The sequence below is a fragment of the Vanellus vanellus genome (assembly GCF_965231255.1).
Source record: "Vanellus vanellus genome assembly, chromosome: 8".
Lineage (NCBI taxonomy): Eukaryota > Metazoa > Chordata > Aves > Charadriiformes > Charadriidae > Vanellus > Vanellus vanellus.
This window is the reverse complement of record NC_138913.1, coordinates 22595787-22620905: the sequence shown is the minus strand read 5'-3', so window position 1 is coordinate 22620905 and position 25119 is coordinate 22595787. Positions and strand designations below refer to the sequence as shown.

Below are 25119 nucleotides of genomic sequence, written 5' to 3'. Positions count from 1 at the left end.
CAGAAGGTCCTCCTCTCCAATGTATCTTCCACAGTTCAATACACTATTTTGTTTGTATCAATTTACTCCAGAGAACCAGATTTCTGTTCTGGCATTTCCTGCCTTTGACAAAAGTTGTGCAAGATATGATGTTCTGAGTCAGCACAAAGCACACTGGCTGGCAATAGTGCATAGAAGATGAGAGCAGTATTTGTCTTCGGAAGTACCTTTTTATTTTAGTGTTAAGCGCATTACCAAATTCAAAGGCTTTCTTTTGTGAAAGAGGTCATTGTTAAACCTCATATGCTTTTAGGTTGCATCAGTGTCAGACTACGCTGCTACATTAATACCCAGCCATAACTCAGTTAGGATTTTAAGTATACCTTCATTTTGCACACATACTTTTTGTCCAGGGCAAGCTTCATACAACCCCTCCAGGAAAAAGGGTTGTAAAGCAGCACAAGTGTCAAAACATCCCCAAACACTTAACCTGAGCTCTGCCCTGCCAATCTGCTTCTTCCAGAGAGTCAGAGTGAAAGATCAACAATTACCGTTATGTCAGTTAGAGACATAATTTTGGATGCGTTAAGGATAGGCACAATGGTTGCCTGTACTGATTGCAGAAGACTGATAAACGCTAAGCCTGGCTGTCCCAGAAGCTAGAAAGTCTCAGAAGCAGAGAAAGGTAGGTCAAGTCACATTTACACCCACTGAAAAGTTATCACAGATGTGCTGTTTTAATAGAAGTTTTGAAATAGTTCTGAATAGCTGAAAGAATCAAATCACAGACATCAAGCCTGGCTCAACATTAGAGGCTGCAAAGGATTCAGTTCCAGAACACATAGTGAGGGTAAAAACACACAGCACACAGCCACCACCAAACAAAATTTAAGTATATGTTTGCAAAATGACTTCTGAGGAAGTTCTGAGGACAGACTTCAGATCAAATGCCTACTGTTGAGAGAAAGGATACCAAATAACATTACAGATTTGAGGACTTGGTTATAACTGCATGTGCAATTAAGTCTGAACATTTTAAGGAATTACTCCTCCTCATTTTTGCCAGCAGTGGCCTGTCCTAGCTGGCACTTTAAATGGACACAAGTTTTCTGATCACGAGTTACTGAATCTCAGTTGACAGTGACACTTAGCTGCGCAAAGGTAACAGTATTCAAACCCAGCTGCAAGAACACATCTGACTAGTTTAAGTCATCCATGAACCCCTGCAAAAAGAACATACTATAGATACAATACAGATACATTATTTTCAGCTACTATAAAACAGCACAAGATAAAATGATTTACTGGGATCTCCTAATGAATTGCTTGTTTTTAATCTCAACTGTCCAGGCACTGATATATATCAATAATAAAAAATTAAAAGGTTCAAAGTAGTGTACAGTTTAGCACAGAAGGCAACATTTGAATAGAAGCACATAATTTTAATTTGCTTTAAACTTTAAAGCAATTCAAACAAAATAGTTCGCTTTAACAGAGTAAATGCACATAGTTTACAGCCAACTACATGTATGCAATAATAATAGCAAACCTCACATGAACACTGAAGTATTCTCAAACTGTCATTTGTGAGCATTTAGCAATGACTCCAAGGGCATAATTATGTTCACATACGCAGGGTAGGCAGACACTCTTAAATAGAAGAACCAAAAACTTACATAACTGAGTCTTAACAGACAAAGTTGAAAAAAGCAGTACATTTACCTAGGCACACTTCAGTGTTCAGCTTGTTTTCCAGATTTAAACAGTTTAAACAGGAAGCAACATTTATAGAGGCTCTCCAATCTTTTGTCTCTGGAAGCATTCTTTTAAAATGTACAGTCTGAGGAATGTTACAAATGTCATAAGAACAAAAACAGAATACTAGAAACTGTCATTAACAAACACCTCAATCAGAAAGGAAATATATGGAGTGCTTTACGTAAACAGGGAACTAGATAGACAATGTCAATATACAAGTGAACAGGCTGATGTTTCAGTTACAATTAAATCAAAAAAACTCCATAAATCCCTAGTGTAAACCTACTTAAAACAACATAGGCTAGCAGATCAGCAAATCAGACACAAAGAGCAGATGTCTTAGTTTGAAGGCTGGGCTCAGCCCTCTGCAGCACACAACTCGCACAGCTCTACAGGGACTGAATGAGTAATAGAGGGGCTGTGAAATGTCATGGCATTCACTGAAGTCTCCCTTTTACTGACTTTCCAAACTTGGACCACTTTGCCACGTCCCCCCACCACCATGGCACAGGCCCTCAGTGACAAGCAGCACACTGTAACACACCAAGCTAGCCAGGCCCTGGCAGAGCAGCCCCTTTTTCCCTCTGAAGAAGGCATCCTCCAGTGCCATCTTTTGACTGGTTCCAGAAACTGCAGTCTCACAGCGTTTTCCAAATCTAACTGCTTGCCGAGTGAAAATTTTAAACAGCTTGCAATAACATTTAAGTTTCATCTAGGCAAGGGAAATACGTGGAAATAATTAATTACTGAGAGTTTTTCAGATATCCAAGACTTTTGCCTCTAGCATAGAAAAGTGTGACATAAATACATTACATTCAAATATAAATCAAGATGACCATCTAAGTTACAAGAAAGTTTAAACCCACTCCTTTCAGTTCTGTATTTAAGGATATTACTGAATGTAGCATCTTCTTATTTCCTTTGAGTTTCTATAATAAATAAAGAGAACTACATAAATAATTTAAAGATCTTTGGGAAATATTTCAGAGGTAACTTTGTATGTACTGGTAGTTCAAAAATCCCAAGAAACTTTGGGTTTATATTTTGTTATGTAAAGCAAGCCAAAAAGATCACCCCTGAAGTTTAAAACATTGCTCAAGCACCCATTAAAAGGGTGGAATAATAAGCTGATTGTCTATTTTTAGCTGTTGTCACCCATATTCAATTGTCCTTGTTAACATTTTCTACTTCGCAACTCCAGGGGGTCTGTTCTCACCCAGAGAAGGCACACACATGGTACCCAGTGAATTAACAGGGGATGAAATGTAAACCAAGGGAGAATGTATCCAATAAAGAGAGGAGAGTAAGTCTCATGAAGCCTGGGCTAATTCAAGTGTTAACTGTATTCATGAACTCCAATATTGTCTTTGCCAATTTACATTTTGGCTATGACTTAAAGACTATCCAGATTATTCAGAGTAATCCACTTTCTACAGAACAAAAATTACAGTAAGTAGCTATTCCTGCACTTGGTTGAGTTATCTGAACAATAGCATCACAGCAAGACTTAAGTCAGAGTCACGAACACTCCAGATTTTTCCTAGAAAGATAAATAGAAAAAGCCCCTTAGAGCATGCATTTAAGTGCTCCCCTCGCTTCTTTAAAAGAACAACGAAGTTCACCTTTGTGGGCACGTCACAGACCATGCTCTCTGCCTTTAAAAAGGTAAGATCACATTTTCCAAAGAGAAGGAAGTTAATACAGCCAAGCCTCCACTGCAAGGTTGCTGCACATACTATAGGTGGCTTTTAGAAGTATCAGCAATCAGTAGAGCAAATTACATGAAGTATTCCAATACTTTGACACTGTGGAGAACACGACAATGGTCAAAATAAATGAAAGCAAATGAGAAAAGTCCAGACTGATTGTTCTGTAAGCTTCAAGCTTTTACATACAGCCTACAGAACTACTGCAACAGAGATGCTATGCATCTACAGCATAAAATGTTTTATCCTGCACAGCTCACATGGAAATCAAACCACATGCTTTGTTTAAGAACAAACTGCATGTTCTGAACATAGTTTGATTACAGAGAAGAGGAAGAGAAGTCACGAGCTGTAAGAAGGCCACAAAGTGCGTAAGGAGTCATTCATAAAATAAAGCCATTGCACACAATGCTCAGTTTAAGTGAACTGAAGTACCACACTGGAAGAATTGATAGCACAGTACTGTCCACACCAGTGTAGCAGCATTTATATGTAGAAAGCTATTGCCCCAAATTTATAACGATCATCTTCCTCATAAGGATCATCATGGATGCAGACTGAGAAGTATTCAAAGTGCAGATAAGAGAATTCTGTTTGGAAAGCTGAACAAGTTCTTGTAACAATAAACTTCTAGATTTTGACGCTCCATCTGTATGGTTTTGGAAAGCCCTGTAAATTATGACAGAATAGACTAGCTAAGCCTTGGTGCCGAACGCAACACATGGTTTTCCAATTGGCTTATAGAAAAACAAAAAACAATGCCTGAATATTCAGACAGTTTGGAGGACAAGGTTATACTGTCAGCTGTAGTTCAGTACACAGGCTCAAGTTGGAAGAAGTGATACAGCAATTATCAAGGCGAATGCTTACAAGAAAGTCTCAATTACAGTTTTCTCCAACCTTCTGCACAGCAAAAAATATCTATCACAACTTCTGCAGTTTTATGCTTTCTGGTCGCCTTAGCCATGGTGATATGTGTTCTTCCCCTATACTCCCATACAGACACTGGTAATACAAGTCAGGCTTTGCCAGACATTTTAGGGTAATACAGCTTGTTCTTAGGTAGAATGAAACTATTTAAGTGAATCCCATCTTCACAAATGGCAGGCTGGACTAGTTGAGATTTCTCATCACATTAAGAAACCTTTAAAAAGCTATGAAGTAGCATTCAGCAAGTTCTTCCTTAGCTGTGTGAGTGACCTGACCCTGTGTGGGTGTCAAGGAAGAGTCATGATACTGGAGAATGTGACACAGATCTCTCTTGCTTAAGGAAGGAAAGTTCCAGAAAAGAAAAAGGATGATGCAGCAGAACTAGAAATCCACATACACCAATATTGAGAGACTGATTACCTGAGGAGTTCAACAATCAGATCCTCTCTCACTAACCTACAACACTGCTCAAACTTCAAAGAAAAGAACAAGTATCGCCTTTTTAGTGAAGAAATAACTCTGTTCTGGGTCCCTGTGCTGTATTGTCTTGAGGTAGCAACATGGAAAACTTTACACACTGACTACTACCTCAGTCTCTATGAATCTTCAGAGCAACTGAATGGAAGTTTCAGGTATGGAAAGGTATGAAAGTCCTGTCTTCCCCATTCTTCCAACAGGTTACTGTGCAGTAAAACAGAACAAAAAGGATGTAGTTGAGAGCAACTGCTAACAGAAGTGAATAAGGCTGCCCAAGAGTGTATTTTATGCCCCCTCCCTCACCCATCAGGTCTCTGTAGATGACTGAATGGCCTTGTCTAGATTAACAGATTAAAAGAAAGTAACAAGTTTGAATTGAGATGTATAAAGGCATTCCCTAAGGGGCAGTTCCCATTTGTCACATTGCCAAGAGACCATACAATAAGGCAGCAAAATTATTCATAGTTGCCCACAATCAACCTTCTGTTTGTCCATAGCTATGTGTTCCTCGTATAACTTTCCTTTCGCCCACCACATTGGCACTGACATTCAGTGGTCCACTCCAGTCTTTCAGTCTTCCACCTTCTTCTAGGAAGCCTTGTCAAGCTGCTATCCATCGAGCAAGTAGACTACCACTTCATAGGTTGACATCATGATAGCCGTGTTTGGAATCTGTCTGATCAGATGTGTAGTTAAACCTCGGTAGAGGGATCCATACCCTTCTTCTCGCACGAGCAAAGATAATGTCTGGAAGAAAGATCTGTATTTTGTTCCCTCTTCTCTTAGTCTTGTTCGTACCACCTCTGTACAAAGAAAACCACATGTGGTTATATTCACCGCTTTTCATTATTTTTCTCAGAAACCAATTAGTGATTTTACGTTACAACCTTTCCCTCTCCCCCAGTTTTCAGTCTCAAAAGAACTCGTTAAGAAAGGTGGAAGAAGACAGAGAAGCAAATTAAGTATGTGTAAGAGGAGAACAAGTTACATTTTTGGGCAGTATTAGATATCTGACTAAGCAAGGAAAGTTCATTTGCTTAACTAAAAATCCAGAATAGGACTTTTGTTTAGGCTTATGTTGTAGCTTGACAGTTAGCACTAATGAAGTATTCAATCCATTAACACACTTAATGTATATACAAATTAGTTGTGTATACAACTAATTTGCAGGAAAACTACATGCAACTGAAAAAAAAAAAATCAAACTAGACCGGCTGTTTTCCTAGAAGGGCAACAAGAACTTCCTGGCAAATTATGTGAAATTGCTGAGTATATAGGGATATTCCAAGAGAAAAAGACGACCTTCTCCTTAAGTACTTTGGGCCATACCCTGGCAAATCCTTTGGAAAAATAAACATTGCCTAAGGAGAGCCCATGCTAGATATCCACTTAAATACTTCCATCTCTGAATATTATTCTCACAGTGACTCACTGAATCTGATGTGAAAAGTTTTAGACGAAGAAATAGTTCTTGAGCAAGTGAGCCAAAGTCTGCTACAAATACCACTCAAAAGACTCCCTTTGACTCAGGCTCTCAGCTGTACAAGCCCCACTTACCATGGGGATATGCTATTGACGTTGCACAAGTTTTAGAAGTGGCAGCAGCCATCATCATTCCAACAAAGTCTGAAGCTTCTTTTGCTGATTCATCCTCATTGTCCATGGCAGAAGCAGTCTTATACTCCAGTAGTTTCCTCTTGATACTCTCATAAATAACAAAATGAATAACAGTCTCAGATATGCCTGCGTAGGATGCTGACATTCCTCTGTAAAATCCTTTAATACCATCTGATCGATAAACTTTTCTGACACATTCAAAAGCACTCATTCGCTTTTCTCCACGATTCCTAAAAAGGAGAGAGCAAGACAGACATCAAGCTGGTGCAACTTGAGACTGGAAAATAATTAAAGTTCTGCTTGAGTGACAAGAGGACTTAAACATCTCACACTGGTGCCAAGGGGCTCCAATTCAGATACATTTAAGAACACACAACCTGAAGTGAAAGTCTGAAAGGCCTTCAGCACAGGTAAAGCATTACACTGAATCCAAGCCAAACTTCATATGGTGACTAAGGAAAAAGCATCACATAGACAAGTTGAACAGCTCTAGGCCTCCCCAAGTCTTACAGAATAAAGGACTAAATCACTTGAAAAGAGACTCCTAAATGAACTGTAAATGTCAGTGACTCATGAAAAATGACCATTTTCTTCTGTGCAGTGAGAGTGGATTTTCCCTAAATTTTGCATCAAATATTTCCATAGCATAGCAATTACCCATCCTGTTCCAGAAGCACAGGTTTTACAGTACAGCCCAAACTAAACTATTCTATGGCTATATGGCTGTAAGGCATATGAACATGAAAGCGGTGGTTGAGTTCAAGCAGCAGACCTCACAGCATCACAGTTATCAGCAAACAACTAGGATATCCTAAGGGAGCATACCAACCAATATAACACAGGTAGCTTTTATTTGAATCAATTAAGCCACTGCTGATGTCAAGGAAAATGCTCATTTGACATGACTATATCAACCAATATTTGGCAAATAAAACCTTTTTCCCATTTTTAGCTTGCTTACTAAACTGATTTGTGCATATTTAAATACTTAGCATACTGTACACAGCTATGCAAAACCACGATGAAACTATATAAAATATGCTTCGTTGCAGCAGCGAGTGCAGGCACTTGCAGGCACATGGATTCTGCCAGCAGAGGTCTCTCGAGTGAGCAAGTTACACAGAGTAAAACAGCAAATAACCTTGTAAGAAGTTATGGTAACTCATATGGCTACTGTCAAAGCACAGCAGCCAGTGGCAGTAGCTATTATGCAGGTAGAATGAGGCATCACTAGATGGCAGAATTTAAGTCCTGATGGTTTGAACCTGGAATGCAGACAGCTATGAAATAAGGTACCAAGCACAATTAAGAGAGAGTGGGCACACATAGCTGCAAATGAGATCTTGAATAAGCAAAGTGGTAGATGCTGCAGAGGACTAGGGCTGATCTGCCAACAGGCCAAAGAGTCAGAGAAAAACTGGTGAGAAGAGCAGTTGGACCAACAGCTGCCAGCTCCAGGGGCACCCTAATCCCCACATCCCTAGTACACCTGGATGGGTGCACTGACAAACTGCTGTAAGAGTTTGTTCTTCTGATGCGCAAGACACACAACATTGTCATGAATGACAAAGCAATTTCATGGCTTCTCCAGCTCTTACTGGGATCAGTAGGATTTTTGATAAGAACTTCAACAGAAACAAGATCAGGCCAGGATAATCCCACATGACAATGTTTTTATGTCTCTAGTAAGAGCTGAGCTAGAAGAGCTGAGAACGCAGCATGTGATAGATTAGCCCATGTAATTGCAGCGTCCTACACAAAGGCAGAAGGTACTTCCTTCTTCAGGTCTCCCACATGAACAATGTGCTTGATATAATCTACAGAAATAATGTGCACAAGCAATCCATGATTTTCCCAGATTTCCTTAAATCCCTATAGTTTAAGCAATTTAACTAATCAGTAAAAAACAAGCACAGGCACAACATGCCATCAGGTTGCACATAGCACCAAAACACCCTTGGAATTAGTAATAGAATTATCACTGCAATTGTATAGTGTCATCACAAAAAAAAATCTCATGGTAAAACTAGTTCTGGAATATATTTAGCATGGTCACCTTGCAGCTGACAATATACCTGCTGAGAAGAAAAATGCTAATATGCACTTAATACAGAAAGTCCAACAGATCTCCAAAAGATGAGTATGCAGCTCCTTAATGTATTTAGAATGGCTGAAGAATTTTATATTGCATGCTAAGTTTTCAGTAAGAAAGTCTATAAAACAAACAAGACAGTTGCATTGAGACACTTGCATCATATCAGCCTCTCCCTAGAGTTTAAAATAGATGGGAATATATTCTTCCTTCCTCCTTATTTGCATAAAATTTTACTTCTTTACAAGTTTTGTAATAACAGTTTCTGTAATTGATTCTGTAATAAGTCTAAACAACTTCTATTGACTATCTTGCATTAGGACAATTCTTGTGTGTGGATCCATGAAAGCAGTCTTCCCCTTTTTATAGTAGACTAGAGCTCATTACATGTAAAAAAAAAAAAAAGAAAGGCAGGATGTTTCTGGCATTTTTTTAAGCTTTTGCTGAAATACTTAAGTCCTTATTTCAGGGGTGTTTAGCTCAACAGCTAAAAAATAGAGAGAATGTATTACTGAAGGAAAAACATAAACATTCATTAAAATAATGTTGTACCAACTGTGACTGTAACCTTGCAATTAATTCCAAATTTGCTAGCGAGTCTACTACAGTGTGTCAAGCATGCCTTAGAAAGCGGAGATTAAAATAGAGAAAAAATGATAGTGTAACTTGTAGCTAGATCAGCGTCAACCTTCTAATTCAAAGTGTCAGGTATTTAAAGAATCACTCCATTTTGGAATGCAGAACAGATTCACAACATTTAAACGAAATCTTATCACAGCAGTGATATTTCCCATTGTCACTAGTAGATTCTCATATTCTTACCTTGCATCAAGCTGCAATCGTGTCTTTACTAGCCAAATGGGATTAGTTGTTGTGATTGCAGTAAAACCTAAAATATTTAAAAAGAGAAGTTAGACATGATAGTATCATAAGAGCAACTGCATCTAAGTTCGAAATGCACACAGTAAGGTACAATGGATGCAAAAACTCGGACTATACTGAATTTTAGAAAGTACCCATTGATGCTCTTTAATGATATTTTATGATTCCATACAGCCAATAAATGTTTATTTTTTAATTTTACATTAATATTGAGTAATTTTGATTCTTAGGAAGAGACACCCCATATAAAATAAGCCCAATTGTGTACATTTCTCTGCCTATCTAATAATACCAACCCTGTTTTGACACCATAGAACAGCAAAACTAGCTAGACTAATATTAGCCAATTTGGAAATCACATCAATAAGACCACACTGCAGATACAGCTATAGCAATTTGAGATGGTATAAAACATTGTATCAATTTAATTTGCTACCTGAAATACAATCCGAGTTTAAAAGCATGCAGACTGAATAAATACTACTTTTGGTGCAGTTAAAAGGTATGTATTACTGTAAGTTAAGAGACCTTTTAATACTGAGCTATAAAGAGCAGTTAAATTTGAGCACTATTGTTTTATTTAGTATTCAAAGCACAGATTGTTGGTTGGCCCAGGAATACTTTTACAAGGATATGAGTGTTTAAATTGTTAAAGTAAGTAGCATGACTTTTAACTATCCAGACAGACAGCAACTATTTGGGCTTGCATAAGGGCTAAGGGTTAAAGCTTTGATTTTTCAGTCCACTAAAGAAAAAGAAAAGGAAGAAAAAGAGAAAAGGAAACAAATTTAAAAAAAAATAAAGGAAAGAAGTAAGAACACTCTTACTTCCGCACAACCGTGGAGAGAAAAAGAGCAGAGTGAGAGGCAGCTCTTAAAAAAAAAAAATAATAAAAAACCATCTAGAGTTGTAATACCACACGTGCACCATTAATGAGGTGACATGTCTGCAGGAGAGAAAAGGAAAAGGGAAGAGCTGGAACATGGCCAGGCAAGAGATGATAAATTTAGACACTTGCTTTCTAAGTGACACACATCACTTGTATATCACTACAAAGACATGCTGCCCTCCTGCAAGGGAATGGACTGGGGTTGTGGGAAAGCAACAAAGTTATCTTGTTCAGTGCATATCTGGTGCACAATACTTATACAACGAACAGGCTATCAATAAGCTTGCTTATGGAGATCGTTAACAGCTTACATAAATATATATATTTAGCAGAACTGCTTGCACACATGTTACTTCTGTTCAATCACAATCTAGGTTTACATTGCACACAAATGACGGCAATACTTGGAGAAATGCCAGGGGATCTTAACTGTTTTAAGGTTTGTTCTACCTCCCACCCCAAATGTTAAATAGGTCATCAGGATTTTCAGTTACATTTCAAAGACGCATTATGAGGTTTAGCAGCCACTAAGATTTACCTATATTTCTGTGCCAAAGTAGTAAAACTACATTAGGGATTTCAGTTTCATCTTTTGATTAAATAGATTTTTAAACTGACTCAAACCTCTTAACTGAATTACTTCCTGTGAATTTATTGGGTAGATGAAGGTTTGGATTTGACTTTTTTCCCTGATCCATTCCCCACTCCCTCCCTCCCCTTCATGTCTAGGTACATGTATATCCTTCATACAATGGACTGAAATCCTAACAAGCCCAAAGTGCCTTTTATCTCCATTTCATGTAGGCATATAATTATGTAAAAACTCAAAGCATCAGGGAACTCCTCTACTATAACAAGGCACAGGGTGTTTTTAAAACATCCTGCAAAAAAGGTTCTGCACTTCTACTAGCTAGAGCCCTTCTGACCTGTCACTTAATGCCATAGGAACTCCACTGATTCCAGCAGCACTTGACTCTGGGTTGATCTAAACTGAAAGAAAACATTGTTCTTGCATTTATTTCTTTTTATACTAGCATTAAGAAAGCTTTATTTTTCTTTTACTTCAAATCAGAATCTTTCCATATCTATAGTGCAGTCAAGGGCACCAGGAATGCACAGGACTGCAAAGACTTTTCAATAAGGTGAGGAAAAATAACTTCCCCTACCAACACATTTTCCAGGAAAGATGTTTCTCTAGAAGAAAAACCAAAACAAAATTAGCTCTTAAGTTCCTCCTAGTTCTTAATTCAGAGTGAAGAAAACAAGTGTTTTGCATTCCTATTTAAGTTACACACTTTGGAATTTTGTTACTGCTAGACAGTATGTTACAGTGTTATCTGCTCAGCCCTTTCTCCTTCCTACTCAACCCCCAAAAAATGGCCTATGTAGATCCTAAACCTGGAACAGGAAACACCCAAGTGAGATCAGAGGCAGTGTCTGAGTGGCAGTAGTGACTGTATTTGCCCACAGCAGCCACCTGATACTTTTAGGCAGGCTGGCAAGAGTATATTGGAAATCACCAGTGAAGCGTGGCTGGCACAGGATGCAACTTACTCTGAACTTGCACTCCCTGGGTTGCTCTAAACATTATTTAAGCATAGCACCCCTAACAGTAGGATCAGACACTTAGCAGCATAGCCAATTTTTTTCCCTAGGGAAGTCGTAAGCCTGAACGGCATGACAGTTCAAACCAAAGCTTTCAAATCACAGAGCCTTCAATAATTCAGGTTTCAGGATGAAAAAACTACAGCTTAATTCTTACAGGTAATGTAGTAAATAGAGTTAGTGGAAGAAGAAAAATAAATTAAGAGTTGAGTGATGCTGACACCCAAGGAAAGCACTCCAAAACATGAAACATCCAGAATTTTGGGATCTTTGATAACGCAAGCTTTTCTTTTTAAATACAGAAGATCTGTAGCAAAAATACTGGTTAAAAAATAAAGGTGGGGGTATTTCCAGAGCTAGTATGAAGCTCTATCAGTTGTTTCCTTTTTCTTTTTTCTTTTTTTCTTTTTAGAAGTCTCAGTGAACTTTATAATGCTTTACAATGCTCAATGTGTAGTACCCTCAAGAAAGATTAAAATTCCAGATTTACTAGAAATGTAGATCAATTTAGCAATACCAGAAACTCCTGTACTTTTCTGTTTTATTCTATCAAATTGTATCCCAGTTTCAGATGGAAAGAGTTATCTCAATCTACTTTTTGAGCTATGTCAGCTACTGACAGGTAAGATCCCAGGTATTCCTATTATGCATCACATTTCAAAGGTTAGGGATTTTTTTTTTAATCTATAAGCCAATGTAATTGATACAGATGCATGTGAATATGAAATGCTGAATTAAAATCTAAAGTAGTAAAAGAAAAACAAACCAAAAAGAGACAACAGAGAGACAGAAAGGAGATTGTATACATATTAAAAAAGAAAAAGAAAAGAGGTCTTTGAAATAATGTGACAACACAGAGTATCAGCTGCAGCACTTAAAAGGCAGCTCTGGGACACTGAAAAAAGTAAAAGGCCTTGTTTAACCCAGTAGGGACATTCAATTAGCCAGAGCCAAGTAAAGCAGCAGCTATCAGTGAAAGGTATTTTCCACCTTTCCCTGAACTGCACAGAAAAAAAACAACTCTTAAGAGTTAAGTAGTGATGTCTTTGCACAATGCACATCATTTGAGTTCAAGATACAGAAAGTGAATTCCCCTTATTTTGTTTATTTAATATATATCACAAACCCAATGTGTGGTTCTTATACTAGAGGCTGCAAGAGACGCTCAGTTCAGTACTCACGAGGTTTAAGTTAGTCCATATTTCTGCAGGAAGTGACCTGCGGATGGGGAGCATGAGATGACACGATCTCACTCTTTTCACAGGAGAAATGTACAGTAAATGCCTAAAATAGACACAGGCTTTTCTGTATCATAACAACAAGCAGTGACCTCATCAGACACATGTGTACAAATCGAATCCCATTGGAAGGATTTGTGAATTAGTTATTGTGAGATCTAACTGTTTTCAGGTAAAGTTTAGGAAAAAAAGAAAGAAAAATAATCAGAACAGGCCACAGATATTAAAATAGTTGTGTAAAATGCACTGAGTACTGAAATTTCTGCTCATTTGCAGCAGTTCAATTTTTGATCTCCAAATACTTACCTATATATCAAATTTACAAGTGAACCCTCCTTCTCCCCCACTCCCTCCCCAAACACCATTCAAAAAAGCTAGCCTTGTCTTAGCACTGAAAAAGATAGATGCCTTATGAAATCAAACTTTCTAATATCAATAATCAATGAACTAAGTATGCATTTTATTTGGTATTAAGTAACTACGTACATATTACTTAAGACTTACAAAAGTTTGGTATCTCCGTAATAATGTGGTACCAATTTTTTTTTTTTTTTTATAAAAAAAGTCTACACTTGGGTTGGTTTGCCAGTAGAGTTACAGAAAGAACAGCAACAGTATACAAGGCAGAGTAGTTTTGCAGCAGATTTGCAACCATGTTGTCTGAATGAGGCTATGAATCATTAAAAAGGCAAATCAGGAAGCCATACAGGAATCAAATCTTTCATTCAGTTCTCCACAGAATTTTTTATTTTCTGTGACAAAAGAGATTAAGTACAATGAGAAGGTAGAGTTTACAACGAATCTGATAATTTTGCCTAACCAAAATGTACGGAGAGAAACTATCTTCACACAAGCAAACATTCTCATTCTTTTAGTATGCTTCAGGTATATTCACTGTCCAAGTTCGCAAAAAAGAATCATGTGATATGCTGAGTGGTAAGCAAAAAAGATTGCCAAGTATTTCTTCATGTTGATACACAGATATTTTACATATGAAGGCGACGTGAATTATATGCAGGAAGCTAGCACACAGAAAAAAAAAAGACATTAATTTCTAATTGCATAAGGCATCAGTTACTGATACGTAGCATAATTCATCCTCCTTTGGATAAAACAAACTTAATAAAAGAATCTTAATAAATCCAAAAAATACATGTTTTATCTTGAGAAGGAAGAATCAGGCCTAAAACCAAACAAAAATGCTTAAAGCACCATACCTCATTCTTGCTCCCCCAAATCCCATGTGCATAAAATAATCCTTATTTAACAGTGTCATCAGTCTAGCCTGACATACTAACATATGACACAAGTCAACAGTATTTAAAGTTGACTAAAGTTTACTACTTACAATACTTTCATACAAAAATGTTAGATTTAATTGTATTTTTGTATCAATATTGTGTTTTGCAACCTACAGAAAAAGCTTTTTAAGTGCAAAAAACACCTCATGCTCATTAGGTATTAAAAGCCTTTATGTTACAGAAAGGTTCAATCCAAAATAAAAAAATCCCTCATTTAAGACTGAGTTACTCAATTCCTTACTGAAACCATTGGCAGCTGCAAAAGAAAAAAACCAATACTGATTATTTTTTGCTAATTATTAGAACTGTTTATTCACCTTGCCAATTTTGAAATCTTAAATTCCAAAGCAAATATTATGGTGATCTTCTATGTTAACCTGTTGAAGTTAACCAATTAAGAGCTCACATTTGATCTTGTCCCTGTTATTCTGCCATTTCCTTAAGTTGATTTGCATCATATAGCAATACAAACCTTGCAGGTAAAACTGTTAATAGCTGGTTTAAGAGCATTTTCTGAAATATATTAGAATTACAAAAACATGGTTAGCACGTTCCCAAGAAAGCACTGTTAATTTTAGCTACAGTCCTTTACATATAAATCAGAATACCACCAGTAATGACTATGAAGAAATTGTTTGTCAAAAACCTTCTTGTAAAGCTCTTCCAGAGAAGGTCTTATACAGTGCCAGTCCATTTCAAGAGAAATAATTGTGACCTGTAGTGTGAACCTGCACTGGGCATTCAGTTTCCTCGGCTATCTGGTTTAGGAATACAACTGCAGAACTAGGTAAGTGAGAGAAAGATAACAGCCACAGAAGTGTTCAATTTTAAAGCTGATATACAAACATAAACAAACAGCACTTAAGGCTCAAATACATTTACCCCAGACTTCTACAGTCATAAGTACAATGCAAAGTACCAACCTTCTGGAAGGGAAGCAAGTCAATAAGCAGATACAGAACTCCTTGACAAACTACAGTCTGTGTCTGCAAGCACTTGGGCAAAGTCACTACAGCACATCTCCATAAATGTTCTTTTCATTATGGAATGAGGGCAATAACTTCCAAAGATAAGAAACACTTGGAACCTTTGTTTGCAGCATTGCATTAGTTATACAAGTTGTCTTCAATTGAGGATAGACTTATTTCCTATTGCCCATACTTCCCCCCCAATTTAAAGACATGTTTTATCCCCTTGACACAGAGTTGAAGACAAGAAAAATTAATTACATAATTAGGGTTTATCCTAATCAGTTAATTGCTCAAGAAACTTTTCATGAAATCCCCTTCCATCTCATCCTCCATGCTGTTCACCTACAAACAAAACACACGTTTCCAAGTGATAAAAAAAATACCACATCATCTGAGCACCTTATTTCGCCTATTTAAGACAAAATAGCTCTCCTTATACATCCAAGTCAGAAGATTAAAAACTGCCATCATATTTCTCAGGTGCTAGAGAAGAGCATTAGTGTGTTAAAGTACAAAACTAATGTCACTTAAGTTTTCTATGCTAAACATCAATTTCTTTGTATCAGATTATTAGCAAGTATTAAATAGAAAACTAATCCTATTCATTACTCTGACATCACTTTCAGCAGTCCATTCGATTGCTAGTACCCGCACTATAAACACCAATTGTAAAATCTGACAGGAATTAGAAACTTCAACAGGCTACCATAAAATTGTCAGAGTTCGTTTGTGAAGTGTCTATGGCCTATACAGGAAAAAAAACACTTCTGAAATTTTGTTTGTGTAGGAAAGACACAGGCAACACTAGGCAAAACATTGCCAGCCCAAGTTTTGATTTCCCCAGCACAAGTCCATGACCATAACTCAGCTCAGTTGCCTTTAGCTCCCCTTGTTAATAATCCCAAAGCACGGAACTTAAAAATCAAGCAACAAATATTGGTAGTTACTAAAATACACCAAAGTTACACTGCAGATATAAAGTAGGAATTCATTTCTTGAAATGAAAATATATGAAAACTACAGAAGTCTGCTCTTCTATGTCACTTTAGTGGTAAATCAAACTTCGCAGAGACTGCTATTTGAGCAAAGGAGGGGGGGGGGTTACATATCATTTATACAAATATCTGTAGGTGTATTTCAGAAAGAGGGAAAAAAGCTGTAACAGAAAAAGTTATGATAAAAACAGATTAAGAAGCATTAAGCCAGAGTTCAGCGCAAATAATGTTTATAGCTTGCAGAGCAAAAAGTTACTGTTTTGAAAGTTTTCATTTTACATTTCACGAGTTTACAATTGAGCAAGCGTGCAAGTTTTCCTAGAAAAGACTATTCACGCACACAGAGTTTAAGATCTTCATTAACACTAAGTGCAACCTTTCATACACATTCTCCAGATAGCTTGTCTCATAAGAGGCCAAAGAAGGTAACCATAACAGAGTTAATTCAATCACTGAACTTTTTGGTTTTTCCACATTTAATCGCCACCTCTCATTTGTAGACAGGACTCTAGAAAGAAGCTAAAAAGTTACAGTTCCTTACCTGCCACACCAGCTGAGATCATGTGTACCTGGGTAGAATCTGGATTGAAAATATTGTTCAACTTTTCCTTGCAGTTTGAATAAGCAGCAAAATATATCGCTCTAAAATTAGAACAAAAACCAAGTTATGTTTTGGTTGTCAATACCCTTACAAGCAGTGCCACTAGCTTTACCCACTCAAGATGACCTTGGTTCAAGCCTTGTTTCCCCAAGTAGAAAACTACTCAAGGAATAATGGTTGCAAAGTAGTGGGAATATTCTAGGAGTAGGAAGACCATACTTTATAACTTTGCCTTCCACAACAGTTCCAATTAACAATTAGAGAGGGGACAGATAGATCAATGGAAATAAGGCAGTGATTTTTGCGACACTAGGAAGTTTAGCCAGGAAAAACCAAACACTGATGAACTAAGTAGAATTACAGAATTCTGTGTGTCTTTAGTAATGGATCAAATTTGTACTAATGGGCATAAACCAATTCAATAGGATTATAACCTCAAAAGAACTAGCAAGTATGTAGCTTTTAAAAAAAAAAAAAACAACAAACAAACAGCACACTTAATATTTATAAAATTGTTCTAGCACTTCAAAATGTAAATATTGATAACTTCTAATTATACTTTGTAACTTGTAGTTATAAATATTTACATTTTAAATGCTAGAACAGCTGTTCCTTTAGTTTTGTATTTAAAGAGACATAGCTTTTTTCCTCTGAATATGCTACAAAAAAAAATATTTGTAAACTTGTACTACATTCAAGTCTGTGAGCTGATACCAAGACAAAAGGTAGACATAAGTCAGCATGTCAATGTAAAATATTAGGAAAAAGGCATGTTTTCATCCATTAAAGCTAAAACCCTTTATTTTAAGCATATCTAAACTCACATTTAAGGTTCTAACTTAAACTTACAGATAACCCCCTGCAAGAAGAAAAATGAACAGGCAAGTTTTCATGTACAGAACATTAACCTCGTTAGCTGTGCAAACATGTTTTTCTTTATTATAAAAAAAGATAAAGTGCTTGCTTCATAGGTGTAATTTCTAAATGGAATCTGAACTCAGTTAAGTATACTGATGTATTATGAAACATGCTTCTCTACAGCTTATTTAAACAAAGAGCTGCTGTTAAATCCACTTAGCTAATGCTTAATTGAAATGAAGTACTGGATGAAAAGCGAGTCAGCTGGAGGCAAATGAGGATGTGCTTATTTGTAAGACTTCACACATTATACCAAGTTGGCATTTTTAGTATGAACATGGGGTGGGGAGGAAGCAAGCTATGTATTTCACCTAGGGGAAGAAGGGAAGGGAATTAGGAGATACAACATAAAATTTACTGAAAAGTATAGTTTTTTTGCGATTGAGGATATTTTTCATTGAAGATAGTCCCTTATAAAATAGAATTAATTACTGTATAAAAATTGCTGTTAAAAAATAAAAATCAATGTTTAACATTCAGATCCAGACTGGGCTATCAAATGAAAGTCCAGGCTCTTCAGTTTAAAAAGTATCCCGTATGAGCAGATCCTCCTGGAAACTCTGCTGAGGCACATAGAAAACAAGGACGTGATTGGTGACAGCCAGCATGGCTTCACCAAGGGCAAGTCATGCCTGACAAATTTGGTGGCCTTCTACAAAGGGATTACAGTGGCAGTGGACAAGGGAAGACCAACTGATGTCATCTACTTGGACTTGTGCAAAGAGTTTGACACTGTCCCACACGATATCCTGGTCTCTAAATTGAAGACACATGGATTCAACAAACGGACCACTCAGTGGATACAGAACTGGCTGGACAGTCGCACTCAAAGAGTTGCGGTCAACGGCTCGATGTCCAAGTGGAGAGCAGTGACAATTGGCATTCCTTAAGGGTCAGTACTGGGGCCTGTACTGTTCAACATCTTTGTCGGCAACATGGACAGCGGGGTCGAGTGCACCCTCAGCAAGTTTGCCAATGACACCAAGCTCTTTGGCAAGGTAGACACACTGGAGGAGAGGGATGCCATCCAGAGGGACCTGGACAGGCTGGAGAGGTGGGCCCAAGCCAACCTCATGCAGTTGAGTAAGGCCAAGTGCAAGGTCTTATATCTGGGTTGGGGCAATCCCAAGCACAAAGACAGGCTCGGCGGGGAACAGCTCGAGGGCAGCCCTGAGAAGGACCTGTGGGTGCTGATTGACAAGAAACTCAACATGAGCCAGCAGTGTGCGATCGCAGCCCAGAAGGCCAACCATATCCTGGGCTGCATCAAAAGTGTGGCCAGCAGGTCAAAGGAGGTGATTCTGCCCCTCTACTCCACTCTCGTGAGACCCCACCTGGAGTACTGCATCCAGCTCTGGAGCCCCCAACATAAGAAGGACATGGACCTGCTGGAGCATGTCCAGAGGAGAGCTACGAGGATGACCTGAGGGCTCCCTATGAGGACAGGCTGAGAGAATTGGAGCTGTTCAGCCTGGAGAAGAGAAGGCTCCAGGGAGATCTCATTGCGGCCTTCCAGTACCTAAAGGGGGCCTACAGGAGAGCTGGGGAAGGACTTTTTACTAGGGCATGTAGCAATAGGATGAGGGGGAATGGCTTTAAACTAGAAGAGGGCAGGTTCACATTGAACATTAGGAAGAAGTTTTTCACTTAGAGGGTGGTCAGGCACTGGACCAGGTTGCCCAGAGAGGTTGTTGAGGCCCCATCCCTGGAGGTGTTCAAGGCCAGGCTGGATGTGGCCTTGGGCAACCTGGTCTAGTGGGAGGTGTCCCTGCCTATGGCAGGGGGGTTGGAACTACATGATCTTCAGGGTCCTTTCCAACCTAAACCATTCTATGATTCTATGTATCAAGAACAAAGAGAGCTACTGGAATTACTTCAGCTTCTCCAAAAAGCAATGCTAAGTTAGTGATCAGAAAACCTTAAGTATTCCTAATTCCTTAAAAGTTCTGCTAAAATGAAAGTACTCCAATTCCCGAATCATGTTTTTCTTATTCATGCAGACAATATGCATAGCAACACCTTATATGTCAGATCAATGCTTAACGGAAAGTCCAGTTTAATAAAATTTTCCAGAAGCATCCAAAGACCTTAAACCAGAAAAGTTAATACTCCCCAAATAGGCGAGAGCCCTGTCTCCTGCAGGTAACAGGAATAGTGTCTTCTGCTCAGACCTGAAAAAAAAACACACAAACCCGCAAAACCCCAAAAGCACAGCACTAAGTCAAAGGAAGAATAAAACCTTGGGGAATATATTCCCTCTGCATAAAGAGCTTCTCTTAAAACAGAAGAGAAGGGAATAAAAATGGGCCAAGAGATGATTATAGCCTCTTCGAGGATTAAGTAGTTATATTAGTTTTACACACCTTTGTTTCCATACTCTTCCTTAGGTATTCTCCAATTTTTGGACTGAACTTAGGCTAACACTTGTATGTGAGGATCAATTCAACCTGCACCTCACTTTGACTGCCTGCACCAGCCAAGTAGCTAGAGCATTGGTGTCAATGCAGAGCAACTGGCAGCAGCAATACCACTGCCAATTAGACCAGATTTACATCCTCATCCACTGCACTCTGACACTGCCCCAGTACCCTTTGGATTCCAGCCACTGCTAGATTTGCTAGCTCTAAGTGCGTCATCCTACCCAGTCTTGCCCTTTTTGAAGTTTCAGAACAGGCTTCCTACTGCAGGGAGACAGTAGTCTGTGCTTCACTAGAATTTGGGAAGACAGACTGTTTTAAGGCTACAGTCATACAATTGCTTGCCAAAGATGATGGATTAACTGAAAGCTAAATCTACCTTTGTATTTTCAAAGGTAGAAACTTCTTGTTTACATGTGCAACTCCTCAAGCATTTTCCTTCTTAACCAGACTAAATTCTGCATAAGGGATAGTATACAATAGTAAATGCTGAGACAGTTAGTGCAGGGATGTAGGACTGGAGCTGCTGGGGACACGAGTGGCTCAATTTCTCAGACAATGAAACTACCCCAGGAACCAAGGGTTATTTGCTATTAAGTATTTACAACTGCAGATACAAAAACTCGCTTTAAATCTTAAGTCCTGTGAATAACGTACACCAACCAAAATTTCATCAAAATTATTTCACTTACCTGGAAGGAGCAACACCTACTAGATTAGGACCCAGCCCTCTAAACAGAGAGCGAGGACCTTCCTTTTGCAATATCATCCTAGAAAACAAAAAATGACAGTACTGTAACATTCACATCAAAACTAAGGAACACACTGACCACCATGACTACATCATTTTAGCCTTTATATTATGTAAAACTTCCATAATATCTGACAATGCAGTGCTGTCCACAAAAGTCATTTTCTAGAATCAGCATAAAACAAAATTCCGTTACTGCTTGACATGTCACAAATCTAGGAGCTAAAATGCAGAAGTAGAGCCTTATGATATCAACACAGACTTACCTCAAAGATAGGAACACACAGATACACAGTTATCTGTTATTAGGAAATTAAAGAAAGGGTCCTTTTATCAGGGAGAAAATACTAAGCATGAAGTATACACATTCCTGTAGGTTCTAGATTGTTCAAGAGACAAAAATATTTGATTCTGTTCATCATCCTTTAGCTCACCATGATTTTTGGGCGGGAGGGACAGGGAGTGAAAGGCACAAGAGAAGAGAGACTTACAAAGGTTCAATTACAGCAAGTCCCATGCCTTCCGAAAGCAGCTCAGGAAGATGTTAGCTCTACTGCTTATCACGCCCAGCCAGGCACATCTTTTACAATCTATTATCTAATCTTCTCAAAAACACAGAACCCTCAACATGGTTTGGCACGTGCTACTCTGGTTTGATTCTACACGACTCTTAACAGTATGCTAAGCTACATGTCAGAATTTATACGGAAAACAGCCTTTCAGTCCTGCCTTCCCCATCTCCATACAGGATTTAAATCCACTAAGCATTCAACTAGAAACCCATCCTTAGCTTTATTCATTTTGTAAGATACAGTGAGTATTCTGACTAGAGTAAAAGGAAATGGAAACCTCTAACGTGAGAAGTGGCACCTCCTTGAGGCTAGCAACGATTCCCTTCTATCAGTTCTGAACCGCTGCCTGTGTGTTCCTACCCAAGCATTGCTGCTGCGCTGTGGAGCCAGCCATTTTTCCTCTTCTACTTATTCCAGAAAAGACAATCCTTACCTCCTCGTGCAAAGTAACACACTTAAGTTTGAGCTTAACTGAAAATGAAACTTGGGCTTAACTGAAAAAGAATGTAACCCATGCAGAGAGTCACAGCCACAGCACAGCCGCAACATCACATCAGACCACATCCACTATAAACACAGCTCTGGAAAGGAGGCTTGGGTGGCAGGGGGTTTTACCTTCCATCTTTGTGGGATTTACAGAGAAACACAGGAATACAAACAGTGAATGGAGAACTCAAATGAAGCATTACTAGTACTTAAGTTTTTTTTTTTTAATACCTATCCCATGTAACTGTGGTTTTTAGAAAGAGCTGAAAACCATTATGCAGCAAGGTACACTGGCTTAGTAAGAAAATATCCATTAATATTCAGGTTTAGTGAAATAAATCTGTCTAGCAATCTAGATCCTAATCAGACATGGTATTTTAAAAAGTATGGTAGGACATGGGAGGAGAAACAAGGACTATCTGCACCCCATCACTGCAAATTGCTCTAGCCATTCCTTTAGAACCAGACTTAAAGTTAATTCTTAACTACTTCACTAGATGTTGCAAAACAGAACTCTGTGCTTATTGATTTAGAAACACTGGCCAATGCACACAAATAGTTCTCCTGTATATTTCTTCTTCAAAGAAACATGCAGGTTAATGACAAGTCAATTACTCAATAAAGCAAGCTACCCTTGTATAAATGGCTATTTTGTTTGGAATTTACTATCAGAACAAACAGGTGAAAACCATCTATAGCACCAAAGGAGATTCCAAACCTATTCTGATTTTCAGCAGCTGATTCACCACAGTTCTGCTCCTAAATCAAACTGAAAGTTCACATTTGTTTTCAGTAAGCAAAAATAAAATGGTAGTTCTGCATGGTTACCATCACTGTTTAGGAATGCTGACATATGATGTGTCCAGCAACATCTTAGCTTTGTGTCCATATCAATTAGATATGGCATGGACCTGTTGGAGCAGGTCAAGAGGAGGGCCATGAGGGTGATCAGAGGGCTGGAGCACCCCTCCTATGAATACAGACTAAAAGAGTTGGGGTTGTTCAACCTGGAGAAAAGGCTCTGGGGAGACCTTATTGCGGCCTTTCAGTACTTAAAGGGGGGCTACAGGAAAGATGGAAAGGGACTCTTTATCAGGGAGTGCAGTGATAGGACAAGGGGTAATGGTTTTAAACTGAAAGAGGGTAGATTTAGATTAGATACTGGGAAGTTCTTTACTCTGAGGGCAGTGAGACACTGGAACGGGTTGCCTAGTGAAGCTGTGGATGCCCCATCCCTGGAGGTGTTCAAGGCCAGGCTGGATGGGGCTTTGAGCAACCTGGTCTAGTGGGAGATGTCCCTGCCCATGGCAGGGGGGTTGGAACTAGGTGATCTTCAAGGTCCCTTCCAACCTAAACCATTCTATGATTTCGCTATGTGAGTAGAATTGCTTCACAGCAATAATCGGAGTATTGAAAACATACTCAAATGCACTTTGGAAATACAAGTTACACACCTCTGTCATCCTGAAAGCACTTCTAACACTTACAGAAGTAATTATTCCAAAACTCTTACCATATGCCAGAGCCCAACATCAGCACAGCATCAGCTTACAGCAAAGCTGAACCCAATTTACATGATCTGTGTCCACTTAAAACACTACTTAAAAATCACTACCACTAACATTATGTGTTACACATATGTATATATGCACATATACAAAGCAGCAGGAACCTCAGTGTCTTAAGAAAAACTTAAGAGTGAAATGCACCAATTCTATTTGTTTCTTCCAAGTCTACAGTGTCCCAAGACTTGACAGAGCAACAAAGAGTTAAAGAGAAGTTGCAGCAGGATTTATGAGAGTGGTAGTTACTGATGCTCTTCTACATTCACAGACACCAGCTGGAGGAGTTCCAGAGCCTACACTGAAAATAAGACACAAACTTTCTGCAGTAAAAAGCAGATCACAGAGGCTGCACTGTTTATTGAAAGCAGTAAATGGCAAATCCATGGTTGGAAGAGCAGCACAAATGCTCGGTATGGACTCAGCTGACCTGCGTCTGTCACATGGGGTAGCTTGCACTGGGAGGCTGGTCAGATTTCCATTATCAAGGCCTCAGGTTTAAACTCAGCAAGGTTAGTTACAAGAGGCATCTGCAACATGATATATGCCACAGATATTTTAAGAATAAGGGAATTCACTTTCATTGCCAGAGAATGCAGTCACCTGTACAGTTCTTCTGAGTTTGTTTCCTGACACAGATGCCTTTGAAGTCACCTGTGCTGATGCTTAAGATGCAGGAGTGATTCCACAGCAGTCAGTTAACTGAAATTCTGACATTTGCCTTATCCAGCCTGCTTTTAGAATGAGTATTGTAAGCCTTGGAGCACTACACTGAGTTTGGTAAGAGAAGAGACAACCAAACCCTGACATCGACAAGTCAGAAAATACCAGGCAGCAGTAAAGTCATGAGAGTGACAGAGGGATCCAGTTTGATTTACCCACTAAACAGTCCTAGTCCCTTAACCAACAGACACTAAGAATTACGTCCTGCATCTAAGTATTTTTGTTGTCACAGTCCATTGCCATGTCATTTGGAATTTTTTTTTTTGTATTTATTGTATTTAAAGAACTTGAAACCCACAAAAGTTACTTGGCATCTCAGTTGTTTGATACTGACCTTGAAGAAAACACATCTAAGCAATGAATAAAAGCAGCAGAAGATACACATTCTTGTACCACAGATAAATCAAACAACATGTCTAAGCAGCACATGGGGAAAAAAAAAAAGAAAAAACCAATAAAACATAGAAGGCCTACCAATGAAGTTCATCATGGACTACCTCTACCTCAGTCTGAATCTGCTTCCTGGGAAGACCAAGTTATTTTAGGTTATAGGGATGGGTTTAAAAGCATAGCGGGCTTCCAGCACAGGGGCATATGAAACAAACAGCTGTTCATTCAGGGAAGAAGCTGAAGGGCTCAACTTCCATCA

At 38.5% G+C, this 25119-nt stretch overlaps 1 protein-coding gene across 1 annotated transcript in view; it reads right to left on the bottom strand.

Moving 5' to 3' along the window:
* Positions 1-697: 697 nt before the first annotated feature.
* The window catches only part of SLC25A36 (solute carrier family 25 member 36), a 36175-nt gene continuing 11753 nt past the window's right edge, over positions 698-25119 (bottom strand). Inside the window, exons 3-7 of the mRNA XM_082487018.1 lie at positions 21069-21146; positions 16982-17082; positions 9382-9448; positions 6408-6697; positions 698-5653 (exon numbers count right to left, since the gene is read on the bottom strand). Of these exons, the coding sequence (XP_082343144.1) occupies positions 5460-5653; positions 6408-6697; positions 9382-9448; positions 16982-17082; positions 21069-21146 (730 nt within the window). The 3' untranslated portion in view covers positions 698-5459. The remainder of the gene's footprint in view (positions 5654-6407; positions 6698-9381; positions 9449-16981; positions 17083-21068; positions 21147-25119) is intronic.